The following is a 15,255-nucleotide window of genomic DNA, read 5'->3' on the forward strand; positions in this document are numbered from 1 at the left end:
CGCCATTACTCTTATCTCCCACAATGATATTTATTACATTAATAACATTTCTAGCAAAAACAAGTAACAAGTTCAATAACTGAATTCACATTGACAGGTTTCATTTTGATCCATTAGCCAATTTGGAAAAAAGCCATATTGATCAAAGGGATTAAAAGTAAAAAAGCACCTTTTCCTTGCTACATATAATAATTTTTTAACACAATGGCTCTAAAACTCCAAACATATCAGATGCAAAATCCAATCGCAAGACTCTCAAGACATGGACTTGTGTCTTACATTTTTTTTTAAAGTAGTCATCTATACAGTTATTAAAAAACCATATGCTTTAACTACCGGGCTGGAAACTGAAAATACATCTGTGAGAATTAATTATACTCCATGGTAAATATCTTTGTACTTGCACTGAATTCTCATGTCACTGAGAACCTTAACTTAGTCTAAGACATTTTGAGAACTTACAACTATCACTTTTGGGAAACATTTTTTTGGTACGTCAGTCAAGTGCTGAGGGGATTTATTCTAAAATCTAGGGCTAGAATTTAAACTTTCAACACTCCCATCTGCAGGTAACACAGTTATGAATATTCATATATCCAGATACCTCTTAGATCATTAACATTTCAGAGCTATGCCTGATAAATGACTTTTGAAAAAGAATAATATAGAATTAGCTGAATTTATACTCCTGAAGCCATCTAAACTCATCTTTAAGGTTTTATATTTACAGTATTGTCAAGGAGAAATTATTAAAGAGTTACACTAATTATTTTCCAAGCTCTATTCTAGATGTCTGCTTATTAAGACTTGTAGTTTATGCAGAGGTGAACCACTGTCCTCTAAGATTACACTAAACTACTTCTTGTAGAGCTATAGTAAAATACATCAACCCAAATCTTATGAAAGCAGCACATCCTCAGGAGTAGCTAGTATATAAAAAGTATCAACATCAGTGGTTTGAATATAAAAATTTATTTTTTTAAGTCAAAGTATGCAACAAATAAAACCTACAGAAAACAGATTTTCCCATCACAATCTGTTGCTTTACCAAATAATAGTTTGAAAACACATTCCTTCAGTCATTATAAAGTTCTTAAAATACAAAAGAAATTAAATCTGTAAGAAAGTCTAGTAGACCAGATGCTGTTGTCAGGACTTCTGTATCGGTGGTTATGCTTCAGTACATCCCACGCCATCCACCTCCACTCATGCCACCTTGCCCATAGTAACCGCCACTGCCTCCACCACCACGGCCTTAGGAAAAAAAAAGACATTAAGAACCGTTTAGAAGATATAAATGCATAAGATATTGAAAATATATACAACATTGTAAATCAACTATACTCCAATTAAAAAACAAAACAAAACAAAAAGGGACTTCACTGGTGGCATAGTAAAACTCCACGCTCCCAATAGAGGGGGCCCAGGTTCAATCCCTGGTCAGGGAACTAGATCCCACATGCATGCTGCAATTAAGGAGCCGGTGAACCACAACTAAGGAGCCCGCCTGCTGCAACTAATAAAGCCCAGCGTAACCAAATAAGTAAATATGTATTTTTTTTAAAAAAAAGAACAATAAAATGAACTTTAACTCTGCACCACATAAGGGGACTAACACAAACTGAATCAGAGTAACTAGACACTTACCATAACCACCCAGGCCATCAGGAGTACCGTATCCTCCACTGTAATTGTTCCCCATTCCCATTCTTCCAACAGATCCATAGCCTCCCTGATTATCTTTAAGAAAAAAAAAAAAGAAGAAAAGTTTGAGACTGATTGCTAAGTGTCTAAGTCAGCTTATTTTAAAAACTTTACATACCCATTCCATCTCTGCCATAGGCTCCCATTCCAGAACCTCCCATTCCAGAGCCGCCTCCAGGAGTTGAATTCAAGAAGAGTTCAATGTATCGATGTTCTTTAGGGGAAAAAAAGTAATATGGGAGAAAGGAATGATGGATCAAATTTATCAGCAGAAGTGTGAAAAGGTTGACTGGCAATATTAACTTGAAAAAGTATGCTTGCAAATTCCTAGTGGAGTGACAAAGTGAAGGCCAGATAGGACTAAAATCTAAGTTTTGTTCAAACTATTCAAGCTAGAACAAGTAACAAGTGTTTGATGCCTCAGTTTCCTTATCTATAAAAGGGCTGACATTATTTTAGAACCTGATGGTATACCTCTTAAAAATATATTCCAGGCCCATTCATAGTATTGAATTAGAATGTTGAGGGTAGCCTGAGGGTAGGGTCTGGAACAACTTATTAAGTATCAAGTGACTGATGTGTGGCCAGATTTGGGAATCACTAGTGGAGTTTAAATTTAATGGCTTAAAAACAGATTTGATGACATGCAGGAATAACTTACCCAAGTTATCAACAAATACGTTAAGAAACAGAATTTGCAAACGGCATAGAAACTCAGGCAAGTACAAAAAACATACGAATTTTCTTCTCTTTAGTAACTTAAATTCTAATAATCTGTCAAGTATTAAGAGTCTGAGTAAACTTCAATAGAAAGCCCCCTAGAAAGCCACTGAAGTCTGAACTTATTAGAGGCCACAAGGTTTCAGGTTTCAGGCCCCAGACTACTAAGAGTTACCTACAGATCCCAGAACCTCTTACATTTGAGAAATTACAAATGAGAAAGTTATACCACTTACGCATGTTATTCTTATCTTTAGACATGGCAGCTACTGCATCTTCATGTGTCACAAACTCTACATCTGCTTCTCCTGTTGCTCTGCCATCAGCTCCAATATCAATATGCACTCGGATTGGATTTAGTGGTGAGAAAAACTAAAGAAAACACTTATTTTACTTTTCTATTTAGATTACTGAAAGCCAATTACCACACACTTTGGTTTTAAGTATATTAAAACAAATGCAAAGAAGAGATCTCTTTTAAAGTAAGCCAGGGGATATATTAAATTTAAAAAACATTTCTAAGCTAGAGAACAGTTTACCTTAAACAAATGAAAAAGCCATATTTTCCTTACTATACTGAGAGGGAGAAGAGTAAGCTCCCCTGGCCCACTCCCAAGAAAGGTATTTCAAAACTGTTTGAAAAAAGTCACCCGGGACTGACATATGCAGAGAAATTGGGTGTTAAATGACTCAGAACAATGGAGTTTGATAAACCTACCCACTGTATATGCAGAGCTCCCAAAATATATCATTTAGTTCTAATCACAAGTTAACCAGATTTAAGTGACCCCCAAAGGCACCTGGAACTTGGTCCAATTGGTTCCCAGTGAGATCAACAGCAAAATTTTTCTTTAAGTGCTAGTTGATAAATAAATACCCTCAGCTTTGTAGGCCACTGGGTCTCTATCACAACTACTCAGTGACTGACTTGGCCCCACGGACTGAAATTTGCTGATTCTCTAACCAATGTGAAACAAACCAGTTTCAAATCAGTAATAGCAGCATCTACTACCATTATTTTCAGTTCAATTTCTGATCACCACATAAGCCTAGAAAGCCAAACCACACCACTAAAACTTACTGACTTGTCACATATTTACAACACTTTCAAAACTTGACACAACAAGGAAATAATCTTCCAGTCATCACCTCTCTGCTCGTCAGTCTTTCACAAAATTATTAACTGGACTTTATAAATGTAGCTTTTAACTTGCTTGAATCCTATGTAGGCTGGCACACAACGGACACATATTCATCAACTAGTGAAGATAAGGACATATGTATTTTCATATTAAAGGGTTTTTTGACATTAAAACTAAAAAGACAAAGATGAGTACATTAAAGAATTTTCAAAATTTAGACTATGATTATGCACAAAGTCACTAATAAATTACTAAAATTACTCACATTAGCAATGTCATTTTCAGTTGCACGGAAAGGTAATCCCCTCATATGTACAAAATGACCACCATGAAAACCTGAGCTTGCATCACCAGCTCCACCATAGCCATGTCCTCCCATACCTAGAGAATAAAATTTCCGAAGATTATTTCTTCCCTATACACACCTTTTCCTATTTACACCCTTTTTTTTTGACAATCCCAAGAAATCTTAATACTTATAGTTGTTCTAAATATCAAATGGAGAATTTTCCTGTAAGTATACATCTGTATAAAGCCCTATGCAGGAATGCACTGAAATATGCCTGAGTTGACTTTTGTATACAAGTCACCTATATTACCACTAAGTGCATGTAAAGCAAATACTGAAATTCACCTAAAAATGGCTATGTCTTTAATTATTTTACCTCTTCCATCTCTCATTCTGTCATCAAAGCCATCATTTCCATAGCCATAATTATTATAGCCACCATAGTCATCAAAACCTCCATAACCTGTGTAATTTAAGGAGAAATACATGAATAAGCTTTGAAGAGACAAATTTTATAATCCAGTTTACAAAAGCATGTTCTGTGGCAAGCAGTCTGGCAACTCTGCCCTCCCACAAAGTTTGCAACTTCCAACTTAGTGCATATGAAAAAAGCAGTTAACACTTGGTGGAAATTAAAAATATGAAAAGGATACATTTAGACATCAAAATTAATTTTCACCCTGATGCCAAACAGAAAATTTCAAAACGTAACAATCTTTTAAAAATTTTTGTGTAAGTAAACCAGGTGCCAATATGTGCATCAATCAAGTCCCATAGCTGGCCATGGGAATCCATCTTTTCATGAACAGGTTTTAAAACCTAGTAGGTACTGAATTACTGCCATTTCTGTATTTCTTGACAAAGTGTCAGGAACATTAAGAAAATGACAACAGAACCTTTGTTCATTAGATACACATACCACCATCATATCCATCACCTCCTCGTCGCATTCTGTCATACATACTTCCACGCCCAGCTCCATAATAACCCCCTCTTCCTCCTATTGGTCTATCATATGGTCCCGGTCGCTGGCCCAGCAATCTTCTTGGTGGATCATAAAATCCTTTGATTTCACTCCTGCTACTTCTGAAGATCTCAATATACCTATTTGAAAATGGTTTAAGGTACAGGTTTCAGCATAAACGTACTAGAGTAAATAAAATATTGGGCAAAATGCAGTAAGTTTTTCTACATCTAGATATAACCCAATTTAAATTGCCTAAATACACCAAAAGTTAACATTTTTTACACCTACAAACTTAAATAATTAATATTTAAGTTTTACATACAAATCATTTGAAAACAATTCACAAAATATAATTTTAAGCTTGTTTCCTTTAGTATGTAATAGGTGTTTAGAGAAAACAGGTGATTATACAAAAGCATTTATCAACAACATCCTACAAAAAAATGGAAACAATCTAATTTTAATTTAAGCAAACTATTATAGCATTAATTCCCCACCCATATCTGTAGTTTCCAAGTTAAATTTAGATAATTATCAATTCTTTTAAACTACCCCAGAAAAATGTTACTGTTACCCCCCCATTTAAGCAATAGTGACCCACAACCCCCAAAAATAAAAATTTAACACCATCCCAAACTCTCCATCCCCACCTGTGCCCTATTCTTTCCTTGTGTTTCCCCAGAGCATTTTCTGCTATCTCCTTTGAAGCAAACTGCACGAAGGCCTCCCCTGTGCTTCTCCCCTGGTAGTCCATCGTCAATGTTATCCCATTTGGCACGATTTCCAACCCTTTAACCCAAGGACAAATAACCCCATCAAGGGGAACAGTGTTAAAGGCTGAAACATTCCCATCTGAATCAAATATTTAAAACAAGTCTAAACAAAACAAAACAAAAAAGCTTAGTTTTCCCATCACCCCATAATATAAAAGGAAGATTTTTTTCAAATATTATTGGATTACATAAAAATTTTTCTGCGACCAATGTCTTTTAAAATTACACACACACTCTATAAGCCCACCTAATATTACATGGAAAAAAAAAATCACTTAACTATGCTCCATATGCTAATTCATGATTCATTTCATCACATATAATTACTCTCAATTAAGTTTATTGTGTATTAGTTAGGTTTTATATATTTTTACACATTCTGTATTGAATATTAACTGGAGCACATTTCATAACTGAATACATTAACCCAGATATACTCAAATCAAAAAGTCCCCCAAACAAATGGGTTTTACAAATTAAAAACTGAGTAACAAATATAAAATTAAAATACTACTAAACTTTGACTAATACTAGAGGTACCTTGAAAGAACTGAACTATTTCCTCTTTGCTGCAACCAAATGGCAGTCCACGAAGTCGTACTGTCCCATCACTAGCGTCATTTGGACCATTATGTTTCATAACCCAATCCATCTCAATACCGTTTGATTTAAATGCTATAAAAAATAAACAAGCACATAAAGCAGTCAATCAAAATACACTCTTGCCAGAGGTACTGAAGAAACACCTCTCAGTGGTGCACAACAGGAAATGTTAACTATGGTTCAGTGACAGCGTCACAATACAATGGTACAACACCTTTCTATTAGGGGGTAGGCAAAAGACGGAAAAGGCAGTGAAACCTGACCCCCCCCCTCCCAAAGTACTGAATTTCTAAGGATCAAATATTATATATTAACCAATTTTAAGAAAACTTACATAATTCCACCATCAGTCTTCAAACTCTATTTCTTCACCCTGTCATCTTAGTGTCAACTCTAGCCTCTTCCTCATATCTCAAACCTTCCAGGTTTTATTATTCACTTGAATAGTTATGCAAATTCTTTAAAACTTAATCACCCAAAAGTTGTACATAGTACCATCATTCATTCACAGTAAGAGCCTAAGTCACAAGTACAAAGAATATTCTCCTTTGATGCTGGAAAAATGGTATTAAAAGTCTCAACTTAATAGATGCACTATAATTCTGAACACACCAAATTGTTTTCGAAGGGGGAAAAATTCCTATCTGTGTTTAAACCTGATTTAAACACTCCCCAAAAGCAAGTTTTACAATTACTGAGTTAATTAGGCTGAGTTTAAAAATTGAGATAAAAGGGCACTCAAAAGTGAATAGCTTTCAAACAGTTTTTTGAAGCCACCTGTTTGGAAATTATTGAAGATAATAATATTAAAAACCAGTTTACTCACTACTTTAAACAGAACTTTTAAAAAAGTAATGCAATCACATTCAAAAAGTATTAAAAACGGTACGAGACACCCTCCTTCCCCCCCCCGAAAAGAACCCATCCACCAAATTCCCTTCCCAAGAGACAATCACCCTTTCTTTTAAAATTCCCAAACATTTTAAAGAGGTTAATGCAGAAGTCCTTCAGCTGCAGAAACTTACCAGCTCTTATAAATTTCACTATGCAGCTGTAGGAATCCTACTCACCTGAATATTTCAAACCTTTCCCTCACCACCTCCTCCCCTGTAAACAAAACAATTTGTTCACTTGATTCCTTTAAGCTTGAGGATATTTCATATAAACAGTATTCACTAATATTTAATTTCACACAATCTAATTATCAGTGCAACTGTTAAGGGTAGCATCTCAAAAGAGTAAAATTTTTTCCCTAGAATCCACGCATTTAAAATAAGCTAACGTAGAAATTATCCAAATGTGGTTATTAAGCAAATACCTCTGGCATACGAATCACATGAATCACATTTGGTACTTGGTTCGCTGTTTTTTTTAAACGCCATCCTAAGTGCCACTCTAGACACAGATGTTCAAAATAGGAATACAAATTTTTATCTGACATTACAACTAATTCTTATGCACACAAATAACTGGGAAGAACTTTTAAGAGAAAGGAAACCCTGGGTTTGAATCCCTAGTCTGCCACTCACTTGCTACTTAATTTAAGCAAACTACTTAACCTCTGCATTTTTAACTGTAAAGTGCAGCAGTGGTTACTTATACCTCACTGGACTGTTAAGGAATCTGTGCTTGGTCTGCAACATGGCAATCATTCAATGGTGGCCATTGTTATTGGATTTTAAGGGGCCCTATAAAACTAATGAAATAACCCACAAACAAAATAACCTTAAAGGAGAGGAAACCATCCTCAATCTTGAAAGGAAATAAGGACTGTTACAAGTCTTTTTCAAAGTCAACAAAGGCTTAAGTTTTCAAGTGTCATTAGGCACTGTCCAAGGCAGAGAGAGAGAGGGAAAAAAGGGATCTTTGGAAATGTTTACTAGAACATGTGATTAGCTAGACAATTAAAAAAATAGTTCTAGAGTCACCCTGAAAGTAGGCTTTGAGAAAAAAGTTGAGACATTTTGGAGATCTTTATCATTTTCTTAACAAAAACAGGCAGCAACCTAAAAACTGTTTTCTACAAAGGGGAATTTAAGAACAGAATAGGAAAAAAATAGGGAGGCTCTAACCTCAAATGTTAACTTCCTCATGAAAAACTTAAGAACTTTGCAAAGCCAATCTAATCTGTTTTGAAAAGACCGTAGATGTGGTGGCTTTATTTCATTTAGAACATTACTTTTTTTCAATGTAAAGGTACTGTTTCAGGAACAAATACCAAAAAAAAAGACAGAAACTGACTTATCTTTACTATAAATCGTATTAGCACTTTCCAAGAAATACTAGGCAAGCAAACTAGTTCTGATTTTTGGATCAGCCTATATCAATGAGACCTATATAAAAACAACAAACATAGCCTAGAAAAAAAATACCAAGCTGTTAACACAATTTTAAATCAGGATAAATTAAGCAGATTCGGAAAACAAAGTATTTTATAGGGTGACTCTCCACCCCGTGTGTATGAAGAGTACACAATAAAGAAAGCCATACTCTATTATCTCTTCAAAACTCAAAATTTGAACCTAGAATTCTATTTATAAAACAAAACCAAGACGAACTCTAAACACATAAAAAAAGACAATCTGCTCTAATACCTTAATAAAGCTGTCTCGGCAACTACCTAAATGGCATTCCCTAATTATTCAGGATAATCCACCTCAACCTTTCTTTACAACAGTGTCATGGCTAATCAGAATGCTTTTTAAAGAATTCCTAGTGTTAGCACCAATTAAAATACCAGCAGTTGAAATACTAAAATAACTTTAGTCAGTTCTATATGAGATTTTAAATATAATCTCCTAAACATTATGCTAAGTGAAAAAAGCCAGTCACAAAAGACCACATGTTGTGTGATTTTAAATGGGTGAAGTCTATGATATGGGAACTGTATCCCAAAGCTGTTAAGAAAAAGCATCTAACAGAGGCCAAAAGAGATAAAATTCCTTTATAACGCAGAGGCATATACTATTTTCCGAAGTATAATACATACAGTAAGGGTTTGATGCATTAATAACTTTCTAAATGGTAGTCCACTGCTGCTAAAAAATGAGAAGGAACTTCAAAATTTGGTCAATAAGTGGTGATGAAATTCTTAACAGGTAATTTTACATCATTTCCCTTTCACTGTGCTTGCTCCTTAATTGAATTTTTTATTTTTTTGGCCGCACCGTGAGGCATGTGGGATCTTAGTTCCCCGACCAGAGATGGAACCCGTGCCCCCTGCATTGGGAGCGCGGCGTCTTAACCACTGGACCGCCAGGGAAGTCCCATCATTAATTTTAAATAAAAACAAAATTAGAGACACCTCTAGTACCTAAAGGTGGTGAGGTCTCTAAAATGATCAAGTTCTTCTCTAGAACAATGTTACCAGCCACTGCAGCTCAGCCAAGAACACCAGAAGAACACAGTTATTAAAAATATAAAGGCAATTAGATGCATTTCCAGATTATGATGCAGATGAAAAAGAGGGCAGAAAAAAAAGATTTCTAGAGTAATCCAATCAGGAAAACTGTTACATCACATACTAGGAAACTAGTATAGGAAACTCTGGGCTGTCTTTTCAAAGTCCACAAGAATCATAAAACATCTTCACCAACAGGAAGAGTTTTTTGTTTTTAAAGCTGGAAAAATAGGCTGCCTGTCCCTTTTGTACGGTCTTCAGCGAAAATTACAGAACCAGTTCTCCGACTGTTCCAAGGACCGAAAATCATCACAGCATCACATGACTGAACTTGAAGTTTGTCTTTCTGTTGGAGCAGGCTTATTTTCTTGGTCAAAACGTTACTACAGTCCTACACCAAATAGAAAACATGCTTAGCTACCAAAAGAAAATAAACCCTAACTGTATTTTGAAGAATCTTACTTCTACAGCCTTAATGCCCAAACAATCTCTGCACAAAATCCAACCCTTGGAGATTTAATAATTCCTATACACACAGTTTTGCCATCACTGGTTGTGTTTTAACAACCGTTTCCCCAAAATAAAACTCCTACTTAAGTTCTAACCCAATCAATATTTGCCAAACTACACAAAACCATTGCTAAACCATCCCACCCCCGCCCACAGGTTCCAAAAGCCTAGTTCCACAGTTCACTGGATCCAGACGACCTATTTGAAATAAGTCCATTTCACATTCCTATCTGGTAAGTCACCCGCTTTTCTGCTTACAAAACAATTACCCACAAAGTCTTTCGACGTTTAAGAGAAGCGTGGAAAAAAAAACCCTTTGGAAAATGAGTACGTACTCTTTTCGAAGTTCCAAATCTGGACTATAAGGGCCGGCTAAGCGTCCTTTATTCCGCCCCGGAGACTTTTCATTTATCTAGCTGCCCTAGAGACCAAAGAGCTAGGGAGAGTACGCCCCTTCCCCCACTCCCCGCCCGGCAGCCAAGCCTGGCTTAAAAACCTTCGCCACCGGGCGGCGGAATTACAAAGGAGGCCGTCTGGCTCCTTTGTCCTGGATTTGGGAGTTGAGCGCCTTCGTCGCCATTGGCTTTCCTCCCCCAGCTCCAGCCTCTCTCATCTTGGGAATCTGCGTCAGAAGTCACTCGCAGTCCCGCCGGCCCAGGTAGCCCAGCCGAGACTGCGGAGGAAGGGAGGCCGCGGTGGGAGGCCAGGCCCATCTGGCGCCATTTCCATCGGGAGGGCGCCCGACGGCCCAGATCCTCCCGCCACCCAAGTGCCCGGCCTTTCCCTGCTCGCTTCCTTCCCCACCCTCATCCCTTCCACGGACCTTTAACCATCCCCCGGACTTCTAAATCAGTTTTCGGAAGCTGAGGGGCAAAAAACAGAAAGAGAGGATAAGGGCGGGAAGCTGAGGTGGCCGCGCCGCCGTACCCAAAATGGCGGAGGCCAAACCAGCAGGGAAAGGAGAGGAAGTGCTGGATGACCCCCACTTCGAGGCTCGGTTTCGTTCACTGAATTCCACCTGAGTAAATCCTCCCCCCGGCAGGCCGCCCTCCTTGAAGTGGGAGATCGCCTGGGAGGCGCAGCCTGGCCGCCCCCGAGCGGCGACCTCCACACTTCCCCCCCGCAGCCCCACCCCCTCCCAGTCGCTCTTTCGTCCTTCTCCCGACTCCGCTCTCGAAACCACCAGCCCAACCTACCCCCTTTTACTTCAGATACCCTGTCGGGCGAAGTAGCCCCGACTCCGGTGCTCGCGAGGTCCGGTCGTGAGCAGGGAGAAGTCGCCCGCCTCGTGCAGCGCTCCCACAACGGTTCTTCCAACCGTCTCCGGCGGCGGCAACCGCTAAGGGAGCTGCGCAGCAGAGCGACTGGCTTGGGGGGATGGGAGAGAGCGAGCGAGGAGGAGGGGGTGGAGCGAGAGCAAGGAAGACCGGCCGCCCCACTCACGCGAGACAAGAGAGTCGGCCCAGCCTTGGCGCGGACGGCAGGAAGTGCGCTTGCGCGTTGGTGAAAAGCCCGGTTGTTGGGGGGAGAGGTGGAGAGGATCTCGGAGCTAGTCCAGTTAAAGAAAGAGGCTGCGAACTCCACCTTTTTGCTTCCCATAAAACTATCAGATCCTCAGAGGTCACCTTTCTGCTCTCTCGGGTAGGATGTGAAGAGGCAAATAGTGGTCCTGTGTTGCAGGAACCGTGGCGTCCGGGTGTGGAAAAGTTCTCTGCTGCTCTGCCGCACCAAGAGCAAGTTCGGTAAAGGCCCCGCCCTTACCTCAGCGTCACCTGCGTGGAAACGGAGCCACGTGGTTTGGCCGCCAAACGCGGGGAGGGCTTTTCTTGTCCACCATGTTTGCATTATGCGGTAAAAATAGTAGGGCTTCTCAGCTGGGAAAGTACAAGAGTGTCCACCAGGCCCTGATTTGGGTTCTCGGGCTGGGGCTCCTTCCCCCGGCTTTGGCACTGCCGGCCCAGCCGCCCCAACGTGGGCCTCGTTGGGGGCGGGGGGGGGGAGGTTCATGATTGAAGTTTTCCTGCAGATCACTCCTCGCTTCCTCTTCTCGCTTTCTCATTCTCTCTTTTAATGTCTCCCATTTTGTAATCTCAGTGACCCATCAGCCGCTTGCGGCACCCGATTTCTGGTTGTTTTCTGAATAGTGCTTTGCATTCTTGAAAATTGAGCGAACCAGTGACGCCTAATAAATAATTTTTGGTTGTGCTGGCTCGCATACCACCGAGGTTCCTAGTGACAGCTTTTAGGGAAAAACAAAAACAAAACCCCAAAAACAAGCAAGCCTAATTTCTGTAAGAAGAGTGGAGGGCAGTCCTGGTACCGAGATCAATGCAAGTTAAAGTGCAAACGAAGGAACGTATGTCAAATGCGAGGGAGAGAAGGAAATGAGTTCGAGTACACGGATGTTCCCGAAGGTTGCAAATGTGGACGAACCTAAGTTGTACACCTTCAGTATCCAAAGACTTTGTACTTGGTACTACAGGCACTAGGAAGCCTGTCGAGAGTGGGATGAGGGGGCGCAAGGGTTATTAGCAGTGGAGAAGCTTGAATAATTTTTCCTTCATGAGGTTTGCAGTGTGTAGGGTGGAGACAGGAGGTCAGTTACCGTCATATAATGGAAACTTCCATTTCGTGGCTTTAATTCATCCTCAAACCTGCGTAAGACAAGTGTGCGACAGTAAGAATTGTCTGGGTCATAATGCCCTACTGTCTTTCTTGAGACCACTCCCTCAAAATAACCCTTAGAGAAAGGGGGAGGGGACAATGTCATCATTTACAAGAGATAGAAAAACGAAACTGGATAGTGTAATAACGATAGCTCACAATTATTGAGAGCTTGCTTGAGCTAGGTGCTGTGCTCAATTCACTGACTCTTTATAACCCTGAAAAATAATTATTATCCCCATTTTACAGATGGTATGCCTGAGTTCTAGAGAAATGTAAAAAGTTGCCCAAGGTCACACACCTAGTGGCAGAAGCTAGGATTTAAACCCAAGTGGTTTTTACTCCAGGGGCTTAGGGTCTTAAAAGCACTATGTACCTACCTGGAGATGTAAGTAACCTTTAAGGGAACAAACATCATTTTAGGCAAATTGAAGTTACTTCTATTTTTTAAGATTTTTTTTGGATGTGGACCATTTTTAAAGTATTGAATTTGTTACAATATTGTTTCTGTTTTATGTTTTGGATTTTTGGCCCCAAGTCTCGTGGGATCATTAGCTGCCTGACCAGGGATCGAACCCGCACCCCCTGTATTGGAAGGCGAAGTCTTAACCACTGGACTGCCAGGGAAGTCCCCAAATTGGAGTTATTTCTAACTAACACTGCAGTTAGCATCTCTGGAGACCTGCAGTTAACGGTTTATTGGCTGGAGACTTTTGAACAGGACTGAAACTTGATATCTTGGTGTCTGACACTGTGAGGGGGTCGGGGGAGCTTTCTTTATTTCTTTTTTCTTTTTTCTCTAATAATTGCTGTATTAGTAAGACTCCAAGCTCCCGCTTCAGGTGGAGTTCTTCCCTGGATTCAAATTACATCACTACTTTATCCTTTCTGTCTTTCAACCTGACTTGGTAGATGGAATTCTGTAATCCCTTTTACCCCTTGCGTGAATTCAAACAATCTGTTTACTGCCTGAATGAGTTTGCCATTCTCTCCACATACTTTTATTGTTACGGGCCATAATCTTAAAATCATTCTTAAGACTTTTCACCACCAAACTGCAGTGCTTTCTTTGTTTTTTCGTTTTTTTGGCCACATTTCTTTGTATTGGGCATTCTGCTGTTTGCCAATGTGAATGCTTGGGAAAGACTTGAAATTAGCACATGCATTCCTTTGGCTTTTTTATTATTACAGCAAGTAGGAAGTTTTGAGTTTAAAAAAAAGTACGTTGTATAGGGGTAAACTTAATTTTTATTTGGCTTCCTATTTTATTACTTTTCTCAAAAAAAAAAATGTCTATCAACTATTCTCATTTGCAAGTTGAGCCCTGTAAGGCTTGGTGAGATTGGCTCACCATTGCTCCAGTGGTCTGTACTGAATTGTTTCCAGATTGGTCTCTGTGGAAATGTTTCCATAGAGATGGTTAGAACTAAGGACTCCCAGCTGCTTTTTTTTTTTTTCCTCTTTGTCTCCCTTTTCGTCATTTCAGTGCTTTCCTATTAGTACAGAGATCAGAGGGACCCTGCAGAGGGTCTTGTTAGAGGCCAAAATGAGAGAAGAGAGGAAAAAGGAGAAGGAAATAGAAGTACCCACACGGCCCAGAGGAAAACAAGACAGCTAACACGTGATCCTGATTATACCACCAGGATGAAGGGAACAGGAAAATTCCATGCAGAGCCTGAAAAAAAAAGAAAGAGAAATTGAAAGAGACTGTACTCTTTTGGGGGAGAGAAGGCATATTAACTACAAATTGGCTAAGATAGTTGTTCACATTACCCCCACTGGCATTCTGAAATAACATAAAAACTGGATTACAATGTTTTTGTCTACAGGAAAATCAAATAAGCTAAAAACGTAACAAACCCACAAATAAGTTTCTAGGAGGGTGTCTAATTAAGGTAGTTAATGCCTTTTGAACACTAAATCTGTCTTACTAAGGTTTTGTGAAATGCTTGTTCTTTGATTTATATCATATATATCTACTCTCTTTAGAAAGCAGTAGTCTTCTCCATCATAATTCAAAATTATTTCTCAAGACAAGACTTAATTACAGTTTACATTCTTGATACTTTTTTGTATCTTCAAGTCACCCTAGTGTTCATTCTGGGGTTAGGGAAGCCAAAAGGTCTCATCCAGTTGGAATAATTATACACTAAGTAAAAAAATTGCAACTTAGAAGGAAAAAAGCACCTAGCACACTTTCTCTAATTTTTGAAAATAATTAAAAGTGTTGAACATTATTTCTGTCCCAGTGGATTGCTGTGAAGAACAGGGAAAGCAGCTACAAAAGATAGCTACTTAAGGAATTTAAATCAAACTATTGTACTGCTTTTAATATTTTATAAGCACATTGATAACTTAGAAAACACTGTACCGTTAAGAGTAACAGACCATTCCCCTCTCCCCCCACACATTATTTTAAGCTTCTGAGTGGTAGATAAAAATATGTTTCTTCATATATGTACCTGTGCCTCTTAGTGTACAAA

The 15,255-nt window shown here is 39.0% G+C and overlaps 2 protein-coding genes across 13 annotated transcripts in view; one reads left to right on the forward strand and one right to left on the reverse strand.

The window, feature by feature from the left end:
• Nucleotides 1-953: 953 nt before the first annotated feature.
• On the reverse strand, nucleotides 954-11,825 carry HNRNPH3 (heterogeneous nuclear ribonucleoprotein H3). Of its 6 annotated transcripts, none has more exons than XM_007167804.3 (10): nucleotides 11,734-11,825; nucleotides 6,136-6,270; nucleotides 5,473-5,611; nucleotides 4,775-4,959; nucleotides 4,232-4,318; nucleotides 3,832-3,947; nucleotides 2,661-2,796; nucleotides 1,823-1,918; nucleotides 1,648-1,740; nucleotides 954-1,254 (listed from the first exon to the last, which is right to left on the reverse strand). In XM_007167804.3, the coding sequence occupies exons 2-10, from the start codon at nucleotides 6,245-6,247 to the stop codon at nucleotides 1,178-1,180; spliced, it is 1,041 nt and encodes a 346-aa protein (XP_007167866.1). In that variant the 5' UTR covers nucleotides 6,248-6,270; nucleotides 11,734-11,825; the 3' UTR covers nucleotides 954-1,177. The 6 variants fall into 6 exon arrangements, with proteins under 6 accessions (XP_007167866.1, XP_057386350.1, XP_007167862.1 ...); XM_057530367.1 differs by lacking the exon at nucleotides 11,734-11,825 and adding an exon at nucleotides 11,552-11,690 and having other exon boundaries at nucleotides 4,820-4,959; XM_007167800.2 differs by lacking the exon at nucleotides 11,734-11,825 and adding an exon at nucleotides 11,552-11,690.
• PBLD (phenazine biosynthesis like protein domain containing) overlaps nucleotides 10,441-15,255 on the forward strand; it is a 39,512-nt gene continuing 34,697 nt past the window's right edge. For 2 of the 7 annotated variants that reach the window (XM_057530370.1, XM_007167799.2), the window contains exon 1: nucleotides 10,441-10,766. The gene's annotated coding sequence lies outside the window, so the exon portion shown is untranslated. Of the gene's footprint in view, nucleotides 10,767-11,619; nucleotides 11,851-15,255 lie in introns of those variants that run through there. The other 5 variants (XR_009005584.1, XM_007167797.3, XM_057530369.1 and 2 more) reach the window with 4 other exon arrangements.

Source organism: Balaenoptera acutorostrata, chromosome 16 (assembly GCF_949987535.1).
Source record: "Balaenoptera acutorostrata chromosome 16, mBalAcu1.1, whole genome shotgun sequence".
NCBI classification, from domain to species: Eukaryota; Metazoa; Chordata; class Mammalia; order Artiodactyla; family Balaenopteridae; genus Balaenoptera; species Balaenoptera acutorostrata.

Excerpts from the sequence above, each read along its gene's own strand:
- HNRNPH3 (XM_007167804.3), bottom strand. The coding sequence starts at position 6,247 with ATGGATTGGGTTATGAAACATAATGGTCCAAATGACGCTAGTGATGGG. Across the intron at positions 4,319-4,774 it reads AGGTGATGGATATGATGGTG|GTTATGGAGGTTTTGATGAC; the intron begins GTATGTGTATCT and ends TAAATTACACAG. Across the intron at positions 1,741-1,822 it reads CTATGGCAGAGATGGAATGG|ATAATCAGGGAGGCTATGGA; the intron begins GTATGTAAAGTT and ends TTTTTCTTAAAG.